This window comes from Melanaphis sacchari, unplaced genomic scaffold (assembly GCF_002803265.2).
Source record: "Melanaphis sacchari strain LSU unplaced genomic scaffold, SCAv2.0 Contig0_pilon_pilon, whole genome shotgun sequence".
Classification (NCBI taxonomy): domain Eukaryota; kingdom Metazoa; phylum Arthropoda; class Insecta; order Hemiptera; family Aphididae; genus Melanaphis; species Melanaphis sacchari.
The window spans coordinates 2,937,878-2,955,218 of record NW_020270366.1 but is presented as its reverse complement, the minus strand read 5'-3'; the positions used below and the strand labels follow the sequence as shown (position 1 = coordinate 2,955,218).

Below are 17,341 nucleotides of genomic sequence, written 5' to 3'. Positions count from 1 at the left end.
TCATGAAAAATACATAGAAAAAAATTGAAAATTTGTCATACCTAAAAATAGCTCAAAAAGATTTTAAATATTTTTAAAATATTATCATTTAAAGAAAATGATAATATAAAGAGTTCGTGAACACTTCATGTATCTATTGTTATTAGTTTTAAATATATCTAACAATATAATAAAATTGTTAGAGGTGATATAATTATTATTTATGGGTAAATATAGAATTTTTTAGAAATTTCGTTTTGAAATACTCATAAAAAACTAATTTGGCTTCCTTGGTAGATTTTTTTCATATACAGGCTGAAAAACCAAAAAAGAACCTGGTAGGTACTATATTTTTAAATTTTAATATAAAATTATAAAACAAAATGTTTTAAGAATTTCTAACTATTCCGCCAAAAAATTAATTTTGGTTGAGAACATAACGTGGTGGACACACTGTAAGAGTTCTGGGCGTTTCCCTTTATCGATTTATGTCTCTTATCAGTCAAGCTGTGCTCAAGTACACAAGTACTCGAAGTACCTATTTTCAATTTTCTAGTTTTTTTTTAGTTAGATACAACTTAAGAAAATGCTTTTTAATTTCTGAGTAAGTTAAATTACCACTAACATAAAAAAAATGTCCTATTATCTTTTTTTAATACTCGGGTTTACGAGCGCACTTTCGCTATCCACCAACAATGAAGTGCCAACAATTGCTATTTCTTGTGGTAATACACAATTGGAGACCTTACCCAAATATCAACAATCTATGAATACTCTTGAGTTTAAAAAACTGCTTTTGTCTCTCTGGGATGAGGATACCAAAATAGTTATGGTCTTAGAAAATGAACTAAGTCTTGAAGATTTCACAATGAAAGGTAACAAAATTAAAAACATATTTTAGAAGTTAGTTCACCCAAGTAGATGTGAAAAAAATACACCAAAATGTTTACATCATATTATTAATGTGATTTATTATCCTTGTGTCAGTTTAAACCAACAAATACCTATGTGGATTTAATAAGCATTAATACTTTCCAGGTTTAGACTTTAGAAATCCATTTTTACACAATTCATCAAACTCTTTGTTTAGTCTATCTTTGTTTTAAAAAATTTTGGAAATTTCTTAAATAATTAGTCATTTAGTTTTTATTTTAATTATTATTTTTTGTCATAACTTTAATTACTAATAAAAATAAATATATATATATAAGCATGTATTTACATAAAATCAAATTAACAAAAATTCAATCTTTTGATAGTCTTAATTTGTTTTGTTTTGAGGTTGTGCCTAATTACTTTTAACTTTATTTTAATATCAGATCTACAAATAATATAATTCCAAATACCAACATATAACTGTTAATTATTTATTTAAAATAATAAAATAGGTGTTGGGTGTGGCATAAATGATTACAATTTAACTAATAATATGCTCCTATAACAATGTACTATGTACGATCTTTCTTTTAAATATTTTAAATTGTAATTACACATTAATACTATACATACCTACTATATATTGCTTTTTGTATTAGTCAAAATTTGTATTTCTATATGTTACCAATGTTAATTATCTTATTAAAATGAAACACATTGAATATTAAATTTAAAATATTATGATTAAGTGAATTACCTGTATTAACCAAAAATTTGCTTAGTATCATTATTTATTTTTTACCAACATTTATATTAATAATATTCTTCCTCTTAGGCGTTTCCTAGCCTCTTAACTGTACAACTATACTAATATTTTCCATTCACATTTTCTGTTTGGCATTTATATATTTAAGTAATTTATTCGGAAGTATACAGTAGATTATAATAAGTTTCTATATTATTAATTTATATATTAAAACTTATTATTGAATATTATTGACAATAAAACAACTTTTATCAGATATCACCTTTAAAAATATTGACTATGAAATATTAAATAATAAATATGAAATATTTAAGTTATATTTTGTTTGTGTTATAGGTACTGATGGACATAGTTTATTCCAATTATTTGAAAATGCTAAAGATCGTCGTTTTTTCCCATCTGTTCATCAACCAGAAAAAGCCCTTGAAATGTTATCAAAGAATGGATTTACTGTAAAAGCCTATAATGCTGATACATATGCAAATAATTCTGGAAAAATTATAGCTTTTGCTGATCTTGATGACAATAATCATGATAATGTTGATAGTAGACAGTCAATATTGCTAAAACATAATAATGATGTTTCAAAAATATTTACTGCTCTTTGCACACAGTACACAAATGTAGTGTTAGTGTTTTCTGGTAAAATGAATCCATGGATTGAAAAAAGTGAGGCATCAAATGCACATCATTTAGTAACTAGACACCTGATGGCTGTTGATGGTAAATCTGAAATATTTAAGATTGTTGACCCCCAAGGAAAATCACTTATATACTCAGCCAGCTATCCAACTGTATCTATTAATAATGGGCCATATACTCCACTTGAACCTTCAAATACTAATGTAAGAAAATTTGTATAAATTTGTAAAATTTTAAAATAGAATATGTACTATAATTTTTTTTTTAGGTATACCTTGATGATTCACGTGAATCATTGCTTAAAGTTGGAACAACATTTTCAGTTAATAACACTAAAGTTACATTACGTTTTCGTTTTGAAAGAATAACATTCATGTGGGAATTGAAATCAATTGAATATGAACATGATGATAATACTATTCTACTTGCACCTAAGCAGCAAATTAAGGCTCAAAAAGGACTATCTTACTTTTCAGCAGGACCAGTAATCTTCTCAAATGATTCTATTGTATTGAAGTTTAATGACAAATTTCAGGTTAGTCATAATTTTTAATTCATGTTGTTTTACAAACTTAAATAGGTATCAGGTATAATAGTTTATGTTTACTACTAAAGAAACTGTAATGTATTTAGACTTACCACTTTTTCGTGCACTTAAAAATTACAATATGTAAAAAAGTTGTATGAAAAGTGTTTATAACCATCATTATGTTAAATAAATATTGGCAAATATTCCACTTAAGTCAATAGCTTCAGGATGACATTAAATTTATTAAAATAAAATAAAGACATAAACTTCTTAAATTTTATTATAAATATATAAAAAATGAAAAGTAAAATTTGCCATTTTTGTTTTTAATATTATATGAAGATAGTATAATTGTAAATAGATAGTGTAATTATTGATAAATATTAATTTAAAATGTTTCTTATTAATATGTGCATTTACAGACAAACACTGCAGTTCTGTTTAAATGTAAAGAAAAAATGCAATTTACCATTTTAAAAATATTAGAAGAAACACATGCTTATTTACCCAAATTCATTAGATAAAAATATAAAAACATTGTTTAATAATTTATTATGTTGTTCATCAAGCATAATCAACTTTTATTCATTAAATTAATTCTTATTTTGATATTTTTAATTACACATAAATAAACCCATATTTTTTACATAATTTAAGAAGTATTGTGGTTTTTGAATTATTAAGCTTTATATTCCATATAATATAGTCCTTAATAATGGCTTAATATAAAATATAAATGTATTATATATTTGGTTAAATACTTATTAGGTATACTCTGTCTCATATTAGAGTAATCTTAGTGAATCGGGTATGACTGATGTGCCCTAAACGTCACATTCTTGGGAGCATTACTTAATTATTTAAACAAGCACTCTGCTTCCATTTTGTCAAAATTAACATGATACAGACATTTTTCTGTTGCAGTCGATTATTAGACCTTAGCCTAAGGTTATTCTTACATTAGATATTGTATAGTTATTATAAAATTTTTTTTAAAACTGTCAAACTTTAATTCATTTAATACATTTATACTGTAATTTTCAAATTATCATAACCCCCCCCCCCCCCCATAGCATATTTAAATTGTATACAGTTCTTTAAATGCAAGATATAAATAACTGGTCTAATTTAGGATGATTAAGAGTGTTAATTTAGTTGTTTATAATTTATACTTAACTCATTTTTTTGTAAAAAATTTGTTTTTAAATATGTAAACTGAATGTTTAAATAATTTTTAAAATTAATTTTTCTTTAAAAAATTTAGTATTTTGCAAAAATAGTGTTGAAAACTATAAACTTAAAGTTTTGGTAGGATTTATTAACACTTGACCACTGACAATAAATACCAACTGATACAATGTTATTGTTATCTTTGTTATCAGAAAGAATATTTTTTTAATTAAAATGTATGCTAAAAATATGTTTTTGTTCTTAGGTTCAACCCTGGTTGACTTCAGAAAGCCCAAAATTCAGTGACCCTCAAGAACAAAACTCTTTCTTTACACCACCTATATTAGCTGGTTTATTCGTTACTGCCATTATGTTGTTTATTGTGACATGGGGTATCACAATGATAATGGACATCAAAACTATGGATAGATTTGATGATCCAAAAGGTAAAACTATTACCATAAATGTTGCTGAATAATTTTACATTCCATCAATGTTTTTAAGTAAATAATTTATTTGTTAAAACTTGTGTTAAAAATATTTTTATTTCCTTAAATTTAAATATTATTTTAGTTAATATTTAGGCTTATAAAGAACTTATGTTTTGTTTATAGTAAAATAGATAACTTGTACAATATTATTATGATATTTAATCTATCCATTTAAAATATGTTGTTTTTTGTCCTTCCTACGTAGTATACTAATTAAATTCCCTTGAAAAAATGTACTGTCTTACAAATAACTTTTTATGTTTTACATAATAGCAAACTAAATTAAAATAATTGTCCTGGTGAAGTAATTATGTCAGATATGTTATAAATAATTATGATCAAAATGTTAATAATTATTTTTAGGAATAGGCTTATGAATTTAATTATTAAACGTTTTATTACTAAAATCATATCGACTTATGGCAGTTAAACCCTGGTGACCTGAAAACATGCTACCTACACTAGATCTAAAATCAATGTAGTATAAGGCATTTAGTACTCCTCGAATAAAAAATGTTGAAGACGATTTATATTTTACGCATTTACTGTAATCAACACATTCTATTATTTTAATAAATTTCGAAATTTGTGTGTTAAATTTTTTAAAACGCAACAGTACGAGATATTGCAGCACAATGTTAATATGCTATTAATAATATTAACATTTTATCATCGAAAATTTTTAGTTCAATTTATATGGTCTTTGACGACCAACCTCGGTAAGTACCATTTATCTCAATCAATAAGGTTATGTACAAAGTACCGTTATTTAACACATGTTTTCTCATTGGTTTACTTTCCAAAACCCAAAATACGAGTGATACACATAATTTTGTTGTTTTTTTTTTAATCTGTAAATCCTTTAGACTTTAAGTTAAAACTTCACGTCATAAAGACACAGACGTTAATTGTGTTATCGATCTTCACTTCTTAATACTTGACAACCATAATGTCCCGCCAACCGTGCGTACTTATTTTAGAAGATGGTGCGGAATTTGCTGGTTATAATTTTGGCTCTAAGATATTACCTGTTGATGGCGAAGTTGGTACGTCACTTTTAAAAGTTCCTAACTTTCCAGTGCATGATTTAATTTATAGTACCTATAATTATATTTAGTATTTCAAACTGGTATTGTCGGTTATCCTGAGTCCTTGACCGATCCTTCGTACTATAAACAATTGCTGGTATTAACATATCCGTTGGTGGGCAACTATGGAGTTCCAGGTGATGAGACCGATATTCATGGAATTAAACGGTAAATCTATATAAATAATATATACATTGATTTAATTTAAGTAATAATAAAAAACAATTTTTAATTGTTGGTAAACTCAAAATAAAGATCACTTAAAAAGTTAATGGTTTATGTAGTAACATTTATAGTTTAATTTTACTATTTATTTCATAATGTACATATAATTTTAATTTCCCTAATATGACTTAAGTTATTTTAATTTCATCCTACAACTCGAAGGTTACCTAATTATCTAGTTATTTAAAGAAAGTATACATTATTTATATTAAATATCAGTGTGGGTTTAATTGGTTAATTAATATCATTATAATTTTAAGGTTAATATAATATTTTAATTATTTCTTATTATTTTATTTTTTTATCAATTCATTAATCTCTGCATTTAAGTCTGAAGTTAATTAAATACTTTGGAAGTATGTTTGTGCAAATGAATTGTATACAGTGTCCTGTCCTCGTGGCATTTTTATTGTAATTTATAATTTTAATTCCCCCTTTAATTTGTTTAAATTTTATTCTTATCAATTTTTCTGTATTGCAACACTGATTTCCAAACTTAATTGGTTCAGGTCTATCAAACCTGGTCAAATAAAACCAGGTTAAAAATTATTAATTTTACCTGTTACTTATTCAATCATTATTATGATAAAAATAACTTGATGTTAAAATGCCAGCGTAATGAATAAAATAATGTAATGGTCTAAAAAAAATTATATTATTCTATTATAGTTAACTCCATTGAGAAGCTGCACAGTTTGATAAACTGCTATATTTAATAACTACATGTATTATTAATTTTTTACTTAAATTTACTCTCAAAAAATCCAAATTAATAATTAAAGCCATCCAACAATTTATTGTAGTTGCCTATAATTAATAAAAATTAGTGAAAAAAGAACAAATAAATTGATACTTAAGTTAAACAAAGTTTATACATATATTGATTCATCATTTAAGTGTATACAAATTATATAAATAATATATAACTTATAAAAATAACGAATAATAGAAAGTTTTAGCTATTTAATTAAAACTGTTAACTATAAATTAAATTCATAAATGTATTATTATTATTGAAGACTGGGGCACCAATGTAAATAAATTAATAAAAACTATTAGTTCAGCCGCCAAGGTTCATTTAAATTAAAATTGAATAACTGTTTATGTTGTATTAATTTTATCTAAACTATTTTCATATACCAAATCATAAATATATCATGTTTGAGAAAATGATGTACTAATACAAACATACCAGTATTTAGGTTCAGTAGTTCCAGTTATATTGTTAATTTGAATAATAAAAAAATTTTGAAATATTATGAAACTTAGAGGTAAGAAAATAATTTTTATTTTCTCATTGGCTTTTTATTATATTTAATTTTTTTAAGGAGTTAAATGTTAAGTAATTAATTTACAAAAAAAATATGAGCGTTGTTAAATTTTAATATTTTATATCATGACTCGCTTTAAAATTAAAATATTCTAAAAGTCAACAAAAAATGTAAATAATGCTCTTACCTTCAAATTTGATAATAGATCAATTCACTCTAATATTTAAGTTAACAACACAAAACTGAAATTGCTAAATCTAACTATTAGTATGTTATTACGTATAAAACGAAGACACGATGGTATGATGTTCTTTTAACTTATTGACTATAGATATTAGTTAAAATAAAATATATTTAATTAATTTAATTTATAGTATTGCTTAAAAATATTTTTATAAGTTATTAAAAAAGTTATTTTTTAGATGGTTTGAGTCACATCGTATCTGGGTTTCCGCCCTGATTATTGATGAATTATGTGATCGTCCAAGTCATTGGCGTAGTGAAAAATTGTTAGATGAATGGTTGGCTGAAAGTGGTATTCCAGCTATTTGTGGTGTGGATACACGTACACTGACTAAACATATTAGAGAAAGTGGGACACTTCTTGGAAAAATTGTTAACCGTACCGAAAAATTAGATAAAAGTTTTGATGATGTGATCGATCCAAACAAAATCAACCTAATCAAACATGTTTCTGTTTCAGTTAGTAAAATGTTAATAATTTTATAACATGTAAAAATAAACATTTATTTATTTTTACATTTTAGATGCCAAAAACATACAATGAGCAAGGATCACCTAGAATTCGATTTGTGGACTGTGGTTTAAAATACAATCAAATTAGATGTTTTATAAAACGTGGTGCCAGAGTAGATATTGTACCATGGAACCACCCTTTAGATGATATTGATAACTATGATGGTTTGTTTCTTAGTAATGGGCCTGGAAATCCTGAAATGAATAAAGAAACAATTCTTAATATACAAAAAGTATTAAATAATACATCAACCATCAAACCAATATTTGGAATTTGTCTTGGTCATCAACTGCTTGCTACGGCAGCTGGGTGTAAGACTTATAAAATGAAGTTAGTAATGGTTTATTTATTCAACATATAATAATATGTTATGTTATTACTAGAGCTCGGAAATTGATGACCTTAAAACTAAAAAATGACCTAAAAAATATAAAGAAAGAATAATAATAATAAAAATTACTCAAAATTATTACATTATACTATTAAAGCATATTTTATATTGTCAAAAGTGAAAATTATAGCTAGCAATTATCTTATTCTATCGAATCTTTATCTTAACCTAACTCGTATACAGTTTGTGTAAAACAAAAACTATGCGTGTAAAGATGTTAATTGACAAAATCTAATTATAAATACAAAAGATTAACTAAAAAGGAAAATAGAACCTAAAAATGACTTTAAAAGTAAAAAAGCAAATAAATGCAAAATAAAAATTAGTTATTTAGGTTCACATGTTTATGAAAAACGTTTGTGGCCAAGAGAACATCGTCTAATAAGTTACAAAAAAAAAAAATATAAAATGCATCAACTTCCAAGCCCTAGTTATTACTAATTTATGAATTATTCATTTTTTTTTTTTTTTTATCTTGTTAACTTAATATGGTAAAACAACAAATTAGCCTTGCTATTTACCTATTTTTAATATTTAAGATTTGGAAATCGAGGTCAAAATCAGCCTTGTGTTTTTGGAAAAACAGGAAAATGTTATATGACGTCACAAAATCATGGATTTGCTGTGAATCCTGATATACCTAATTGGCAACCATTGTTTACCAATATTAATGATAAATCTAATGAAGGAATTATTCATAATACATTACCATATTTTAGGTATACATTTATATTCAAAATAATTTTTAAAAAAATAATGTTAAAAAATATTGTTTTATTTTTTTATTTTTTATTTTATAAGTGTTCAATTTCATCCAGAAGGTTGCCCTGGTCCTGAAGATTTAGAATGTTTATTTGATGTGTATTTAGAAGCTGTTGAAAGAAATAGAAATAAAAATGAATTTAAATTGATGGATTTGCTTCTAAAACGCTTATATCCAGATATCCCTAAAACACCAATAGATGTTCAAAAAGTTTTAATTCTTGGTTCTGGTGGACTGTCTATTGGCCAAGCTGGTGAATTTGATTATTCAGGATCTCAAGCAATCAAAGCATTACGTGAAGAAAACATTGTTACTATACTAATCAACCCTAACATAGCAACAGTACAAACATCTCTTGGACTAGCTAACAAAGTGTATTTTTTACCTTTGGAACTTGATTTTGTTTCACAAGTAATTCAGTCTGAACGACCAGATGGTATTTTACTGACTTTTGGTGGTCAAACTGCTCTAAACTGTGGAATCGAGTTAAAAAAATCTGGCATTTTAGAAAAATATAACATTAAAGTATTAGGTACACCAATCCAAACAATTATAGCCACAGAGGATCGCAAAGAATTTTCTGATAGAATCGTAGAAATTGGTGAACGTGTTGCTCCTAGTGCTGTTGTCACATCCTATGAGGAGGTATTGATATTGCTGCATAGTATCATTCTATGAGATTAATTAATTAAATTAATTTTATTAATTTTAGGCTTTAGAAGCAGTTAAAATTTTGGGATATCCACTTCTTGTAAGAAGTGCTTTCAGCTTAGGAGGTTTAGGGTCTGGTTTTGCAAATAATGAGTCCGAATTAAATATGCTGGCGAAGCAATGTTTTACACATAGTAATCAAATGATTTTGGACAAATCGTTAAAAGGATGGAAAGAAGTAGAGTATGAAGTAGTACGTGATGCGTTTGATAATTGCATTACAGTGAGTTTTTTTATGTTATTTTTGCAATTACATATATTTAGTTTTAAAAGAGAATACTCACTTTAATATATAACTATTGATGATCACAGTAGTGTTAAATTCTAACTTATCCCTATTGTCCTGTATGTGATCTCAATTTAATGATGTTTAACAATCTGGTTAAGTTATCATATGAAAATTGTTTACTAACTTGATATTCTCTTTTAGAATAGAATGTAATTTAAAGTAATATTGATAAATTACATTTAGATATTATTTTAAGGTTTGTAACATGGAAAATGTAGATCCATTGGGGATCCACACAGGTGAGTCGATTGTTGTAGCTCCTAGTCAAACCCTATCAAATAGTGAGTATAACAAGTTAAGAACAACAGCAATTAAGGTTGTTCGTCATCTTGGAGTTGTGGGTGAATGTAATATACAATATGCACTAAGTACAACATCTGATGAATTTTTCATTATTGAAGTAAGTTATATTATTAAAAAATTTTATTTATAATATTTTATTACTTATGTTGTAAATTTTTATCTATGTTTAGGTAAATGCTCGACTTTCAAGAAGTTCAGCTTTAGCCAGCAAAGCAACTGGATATCCATTGGCATATGTAGCAGCTAAACTTTCACTTGGAATTGCTTTACCTCAAATAATTAATTCTGTAACATCTAGTACTACGGCATGTTTTGAACCTAGTTTAGATTATTGTGTTGTAAAGATGCCTCGTTGGGATCTCAGTAAATTTTTCCGGGCTAGTACCAAGGTAAATTATTAATTTAATGATAAATGCCTACAATTGAGATTAATTAATATATATATATTTTTCAAAAGATTGGTAGTTCTATGAAAAGTGTTGGTGAAGTTATGTCAGTTGGAAGAAATTTTGAAGAAGCTTTTCAAAAAGCATTTAGGATGGTGGATGAAAACTTTAATGGTTTTGATCCATCATTGAAAGCTGTGAATGATGATGAGTTAGAACAACCAACTGATAAACGAATATTTGTATTAGCAGCTGCCTTAAAAAATGGTTATACAGTGGATAGACTCTATGAATTAACAAAAATTGACCGTTGGTTCTTATACAAAATGAAAAATATCATAGAACACCAAATTGTATTAGAGTCACACAATTACCCATCTGTTCCTTATGAACATCTATTAAAGGCTAAGCAACTTGGTTTTTCTGATAAACAAATCGCGTCATTTGTACAAAGTACTGAATTGGTAATACGCAAACGACGTGAAGAACAAGGAATTACACCTTTTGTAAAACAAATAGATACAGTTTCAGCTGAATATCCAGCAGAAACAAACTATTTATACTTAACTTACAATGCTGTTAGCAATGACTTATACTTCCCATCAAATTACATCATGGTTATTGGTAATAAAATTAAAATAGGGTTTTAGATGCATTTTATGTAATAAATAATTATTGTTGTTTTTAGGGTCTGGTGTCTATCGAATTGGTAGTTCTGTTGAATTTGATTGGTGTGCTGTTGGATGTCTTAGAGAACTTAGAAGACTTGGTAAAAATACAATTATGGTCAACTGTAATCCTGAAACAGTTAGCACTGACTATGATATGTGTGATCGTTTATACTTTGAAGAAATTTCTTTTGAGGTATCGATTATATCTCTTTGTTGATTTTTATTATTAATTTACTAATTTTTAATTATAACTTATTGTTTAGGTTGTAATGGATATTTATAATTTGGAAAACCCTGATGGAGTAGTTTTATGTATGGGAGGACAATTGCCTAACAATATTGCTATGGATTTGCATAGACAGAATGCTCGTATCTTAGGAACTTCTCCAGAAAATGTTGATGGAGCAGAGAACCGATTTAAGTTTTCAAGAATGTTGGATAGGATTAAGATATCTCAACCTAGGTATTAAAATGATGGATGAGATGATAGAATATCATAATATATAATTATTTTTATTTTAGGTGGAAAGAACTTACTGATCTTAAATCTGCTATTGAATTTTGTCATGAAGTAGGATATCCATGTTTAGTTCGACCGTCATATGTTTTAAGTGGTGCCGCTATGAACGTAGCTCATAATGATGGTGATTTAGAAGCATATTTAAAATCAGCTAGTGATGTGTCTAGAGAACACCCTGTTGTCATATCTAAATTTCTGGAAGATGCCAAAGAAATAGATGTAGACGCTGTAGCTAAAGATGGTGAAATACTTTGCATGGCTGTTAGTGAACATGTTGAAAATGCAGGTGTACATTCAGGAGATGCAACATTAGTAACACCACCGCAAGACATAAATGAAGAAACATTGGAAAAAATTAAATTTATATGTCGTGCTATAGCTTCATCATTAAATGTTAATGGACCTCTAAATATGCAACTTATTGCAAAGAACAATGAACTAAAAGTTATTGAATGTAATGTACGAGTGTCCCGATCATTTCCATTTGTTTCTAAAACATTAGGACATGATTTTGTTGCAATGGCTACAAAAGTAATTATTGGAGAAGAAGTAGAACCAATAGATGTATTGGGGGGAGTAGAAGGAAGAGTTGGTGTAAAAGTAGCTGTATTTTCATTTTCTCGGATAGCAGGTAAAGTTATAAATTATTTTAAGGTAACTGTTTAGTATATTTTAAATTACTAAACTTTAATGTAGGAGCTGATGTCATGTTGGGAGTGGAAATGGCATCCACTGGGGAAGTAGCATGTTTTGGAGAGAATCGTTATGAAGCATATTTAAAAGCAATGATAAGCTCTGGAATGCATCTACCTCAACCTGGAACTAAGATATTCCTATCAATTGGAAAAATTAAAGTAAGTTAAATAAATAATTAATTGATAATCTTATATTGAAATATTTTATTTAAAAATATTTTCCAATTGTAGCACAAAGAAGAACTACTAGACAGTGTAAAAGCATTGCAAGCAATGGGTTATAAACTTTATGGAAGCAGCGGAACAGCTGATTACTATAACTATAATACTAAAGGAATTACTGTAAGATTATAAACATATTATATTCAATCTTAGTCATAACTCATTATTTATAGGTGATTCCTTGTGATTGGAGATTTGATAACATTGGTATAAATACAACCAGAGGTGATTTAATTAGTATGGCTGAATATTTGAGTAACAAAAATTTTGATTTTGTCATAAATGCACCTATGATGGTCAGTGGAGGAAGCAGAGTTGCTTCATTTCTTACTCCAGGTTATCGAATGCGTAGATTAGCAGTTGAGCATTCTGTTCCATTAGTGACTGATGTTAAATGTGCCAAACTGCTTATTGAGGTAAATTTTACTTGTTTGACATCAATAATATTGATGACTAGATTTAATGTGATTGTGTTTAGGCAATGGTTCGAAAAGGATGTAATCCACAAATGAAGACTCATATAGATTGTATTTCATCCCAAAGATTATTAAAATTACCCGGTTTAATTGATATTCATGTCCATGCACGTGAACCAGGCGCTACACAAAAAGAAGACTTTGCGTCATGTACAGCTGCAGCATTAGCCGGTGGTATCACATTAATAGGAGCTATGCCTAATACCAATCCTTCATTAATAGATCAAGAATCCTATGAAATAGTTAAAAAAGTAGTGAATATTATTATATTTATACTGGTTCAAAATTGCTTATTTGATTATTTCTATTAACAGTGTGCCAAAAATGGAGCCAGGTGCGATTACGTTTTATTTGCTGGTGCATCTTCAACCAATAGTATTGATATTGCACAAAATGCTGGTCAATATGCTGGTTTAAAAATGTATCTTAACCAAACATTCAGTACATTGCGTTTAATGAATCTTTCGTCATGGATATCAGTTAGTACAAAATATATGATTTTAATTCAATTGTTAATAATTTTGAATTTATTAGCATTTTGAAAATTGGCCAAAACATGCTCCTCTGTGTATTCATGCTGAAGATCAAACTTGCGCAGCTGTACTTATGTTGGCTTCCCTATACAACCGTTCCATACATATTTGCCATGTTGCTCGTAAATCAGAGATAACCATTATAAAGGCTGCTAAAGAGAAGGTATGGTGTAAATACTACAATTATGTAAATGTATTTTAACTTAAAAAAATGTTAGGGTGTAATGGTTACATGTGAAGTAGCTCCACATCATTTATTTATGTGCGACGAAGACTTTGTACATCTTGGTCCCAACAAATCTCAAGTTCGGCCTGTACTTTGTACCAAAGAAGATCAGCAAGCACTTTGGGATAATATGGCTTACATAGATTGTATTGCCACTGATCATGGTAAAAATTATAATGAAATAAAATAATACCCAATTTTTGTCAACACAGTATACTTTACTAAAAGAATATTTTCTTAATTAGCACCTCATACTTTGGATGAAAAACTCAGTGATGCTGCTCCACCTGGTTTTCCCGGTCTTGAAACAGTTCTACCATTAATGTTAAATGCTGTAAATGAAGGTCGATTGACTATTGAGGTATTTTATTATGTTGTAATTTAATATTTTACATAAATAATTTTGCTCTTTTAATTTTAATCAAAATATACTTGATTGAAATGAAACAACTTTAATATTTAAATTTTCATAATAATTATAGGATATTATTGAAAAAATGTACACAAATCCCATGCGAATCCTTGGATTACCAGTTCAACCAGATACATATATTGAAGTAGACATGGATGCAGAATGGACAATACCATCATCAACAACTTATTCTAAAGCTAAATGGACTCCGTTTGCTGGAAAACAAGTGAAAGGCGCTATACACAGAGTAGTATTACGTGGTCAAGTAGTTTGTATTGAAGGCAAAGTATTAGCTGAACCAGGATTTGGACACAATTTGCGCGATCCATTGTTGGCTGGTAAAACACTTAGTACTGTTCACACTGGATCACAGGCTTCTTTAAATCTTATAGCTCCTCTTTCCATACAAACTGATGTTCATGGTAATCTATTTCTTTTCTTCTTTTTACGTAAGTCAAAAATAAAATTTTATTATTTTCAGAAATGTTCAACAATGTATTGTCGGAAATCAAAGAGAAAGTAGTACAAGAAATTGAAAATGTTACTGGTGTAAAAGCTGAGTTCAGGAAACCTCGTTTGCCTTCTGGTGGTGACTCCAGAGATGTTACTAATATATTAACCATAAATAAAGAAATGGTTAACTTGGCAAACAAACGTCAACATTTTGTGTCAGACGATGTTATGAACTTAATGACACCCATTCATACACATGGGTTGGCACATAGTCACATTTTATCTGTTGATATGTTCTCCAAAGAACAATTAAATGAAATATTTAACTTAGCTCAAACACTTAGAGTTTATGTCCTGAAAGGACGACCTCTGGACAACATACTGAAAGTAAGTACATTAAATTCTTATTTTATTAAGCCAAGTCAAAAATATATTATCAACCATTTTGCCTTCACAGTTTTTTAATTTTGATTATTTCTGATCATCTTTCTTATTTTCAGTTCATGTTTAGTAAATTTCATCCTTATTTATCATGATATTCACAACCTAACTTGTTTCAATGTAAAAATTATATGATCAAACTTGTTTAATGATAGTGATGGTTACTGAAAATTTTAATTTATTTTCTCAAAACAATTTAAGTTATTGTTAGGCATATTATCATTAAATTTTAAATTAATAATACTATTTCGAATATCATAATATATTGCATGTTTTATTTTTCTTTACCCATATTGTTATCGGCACCAAGGATGAATTAATGAATTTTTTAAACTTAGATTCCATTCCTAAATAGATATCTGTTATTGGGAGTTATTTTAAGAAATCTTAACTCTATATTATTTATATCTCTTGCAGGGAATGGTAATGGCTTTGATATTTTATGAGGTCAGTACTAGAACGAGTTGCAGTTTTTCAGTGGCTATGCAAAGATTAGGTGGAAGAGTTGTTCATGTTGATGAAACTAGCAGCTCAGTCAAAAAAGGAGAAACACTGCAAGGTACTCCGTAATATAAAAAAAAAAAAAAAATAATAATATTAACAATGTTCTACTGACTTTTATATTTTAGATACTGTGGAAGTAATGAGCGGTTATGTGGATGTAGTTGTTATGAGACACCCAGAGCCAGGTGCGGTCAGAGTAAGTATCATTACTATTTGTAATTATTACTTACAAAAAACGACAGGATAAACAAGTTTTTGAATTAGGATGCTGCAAGGCACTGTCGTAAACCTATTCTGAATGCTGGAGATGGAACAGGTGAACATCCTACACAAGCATTACTAGATATATTTACAATAAGAGAGGAAATCGGTACTGTCAATGGCCTTACTATTACATTAGTTGGTGATTTGAAGAATGGCCGTACTGTTCATTCACTCGCCAGGTAAATATTGTATTTCTTGTTTGTTTGTGATCACATTTGAGTATATTTAATTTTGTCCTCTAGGTTATTGACACTGTACAAAGTCAATCTACAATATGTGAGTCCACCAAATCTAGGTATGCCTGCATCTGTATGTCAATTTGTCACTTCCAGAGGTGTTCCACAAGAAAAATTTTTGTCCCTTGAAGCAGCACTACCCAAAACTGATGTTTTATATATGACACGCATACAACGTGAACGATTCCCTGATGAGAACAGCTACAAACAAGCATGTGGTCTTTTTGTGGTTACACCTGAAGTGATGAATAAAGCCAAACGTAAGATGATAGTCATGCATCCATTACCCAGAGTATTTGAAATCAGTCCAGAGTTTGATTCAGATCCAAGAGCTGCATACTTTAGGCAAGCAGAGTATGGTATGTACGTGCGAATGGCTTTGTTGGCTATGGTACTTGGAAAATGTTAAGTTTATTATACATATGTATGGTATAAAATAAAGTTTTTTACATCAAATTTTATGTTAGGTATGATCTTCAATTGAAATAAGTTATTATTAATGTTTACTATTAATATGTTTTTAATGATATTAATTTTTTATGGACCATTTATATTCTACAATTTTATACAGAACATTATTGACTAATAAATGATATAGGTATTAGGTATTTGGTACCTATGTATGATAGAAACAAAAAAATACAGAAAATTAATGATTATTGATGTATATGTTTAAATAAAATAAATGTACCTATATTATTTTTTAAATTGATGTACTCATAATTTCAAATAATGTTATATTTTATGTTTTTACATTTTTAAAATCTAAGTTAATTTTAAAATCAATTGCATTATTTTTCAAGTAGTAAATATGTATTTTATATTTTACAATGTTCTTGTATATTACATGTAATGCATTTTGAAATTATTCATGCACAAGATATCAATGTCTGATAAAATTATGTCCATAAAACAAGAAAAAAGAAATGTAAAATCTTTCAATTTTATTCGACTCAAGACAAAACAATGACATTCATAATTTGTTTTTTATACATAACAAAAAAAAAAAATAATAGTAATCGACAAATAATACACAACAGATAAACAACTA

General features: G+C 27.6%; 2 protein-coding genes across 2 annotated transcripts; both read left to right on the top strand.

The window, feature by feature from the left end:
* The first annotated feature begins 486 nt into the window (after positions 1-486).
* On the top strand, positions 487-4,502 carry LOC112600817. The gene is made up of 4 exons (XM_025348132.1): positions 487-854; positions 1,958-2,466; positions 2,532-2,798; positions 4,228-4,502. The coding sequence occupies exons 1-4, from the start codon at positions 614-616 to the stop codon at positions 4,438-4,440; spliced, it is 1,230 nt and encodes a 409-aa protein (XP_025203917.1). The 5' UTR covers positions 487-613; the 3' UTR covers positions 4,441-4,502.
* A 750-nt stretch (positions 4,503-5,252) lies between these two features.
* On the top strand, positions 5,253-16,751 carry LOC112600810 (CAD protein). Its single transcript, XM_025348119.1, has 27 exons — positions 5,253-5,499; positions 5,571-5,709; positions 7,460-7,739; positions 7,805-8,124; positions 8,725-8,904; positions 8,987-9,593; positions 9,661-9,882; positions 10,145-10,348; positions 10,422-10,640; positions 10,709-11,261; positions 11,326-11,501; positions 11,572-11,771; positions 11,831-12,459; positions 12,525-12,682; positions 12,755-12,865; positions 12,919-13,161; positions 13,224-13,472; positions 13,536-13,700; positions 13,756-13,917; positions 13,973-14,144; positions 14,226-14,341; positions 14,463-14,814; positions 14,874-15,232; positions 15,704-15,845; positions 15,916-15,986; positions 16,055-16,233; positions 16,297-16,751. The coding sequence occupies exons 1-27, from the start codon at positions 5,403-5,405 to the stop codon at positions 16,697-16,699; spliced, it is 6,708 nt and encodes a 2,235-aa protein (XP_025203904.1). The 5' UTR covers positions 5,253-5,402; the 3' UTR covers positions 16,700-16,751.
* The last annotated feature ends 590 nt before the right edge of the window (positions 16,752-17,341 follow it).

What these genes read in the sequence shown, in the direction of transcription:
- LOC112600817 (XM_025348132.1), top strand. Translation starts at nt 614, where the DNA reads ATGTCCTATTATCTTTTTTTAATACTCGGGTTTACGAGCGCACTTTCG. An exon ending in TGAAGATTTCACAATGAAAG is followed by an intron (nt 855 to 1,957) that starts GTAACAAAATTA and finishes TTTGTGTTATAG; the next exon opens with GTACTGATGGACATAGTTTA. An exon ending in TTGAACCTTCAAATACTAAT is followed by an intron (nt 2,467 to 2,531) that starts GTAAGAAAATTT and finishes TTTTTTTTTTAG; the next exon opens with GTATACCTTGATGATTCACG.
- LOC112600810 (XM_025348119.1), top strand. Translation starts at nt 5,403, where the DNA reads ATGTCCCGCCAACCGTGCGTACTTATTTTAGAAGATGGTGCGGAATTT. An exon ending in TATCAATTGGAAAAATTAAA is followed by an intron (nt 12,683 to 12,754) that starts GTAAGTTAAATA and finishes TTCCAATTGTAG; the next exon opens with CACAAAGAAGAACTACTAGA. An exon ending in ATCTTTCGTCATGGATATCA is followed by an intron (nt 13,701 to 13,755) that starts GTTAGTACAAAA and finishes TGAATTTATTAG; the next exon opens with CATTTTGAAAATTGGCCAAA.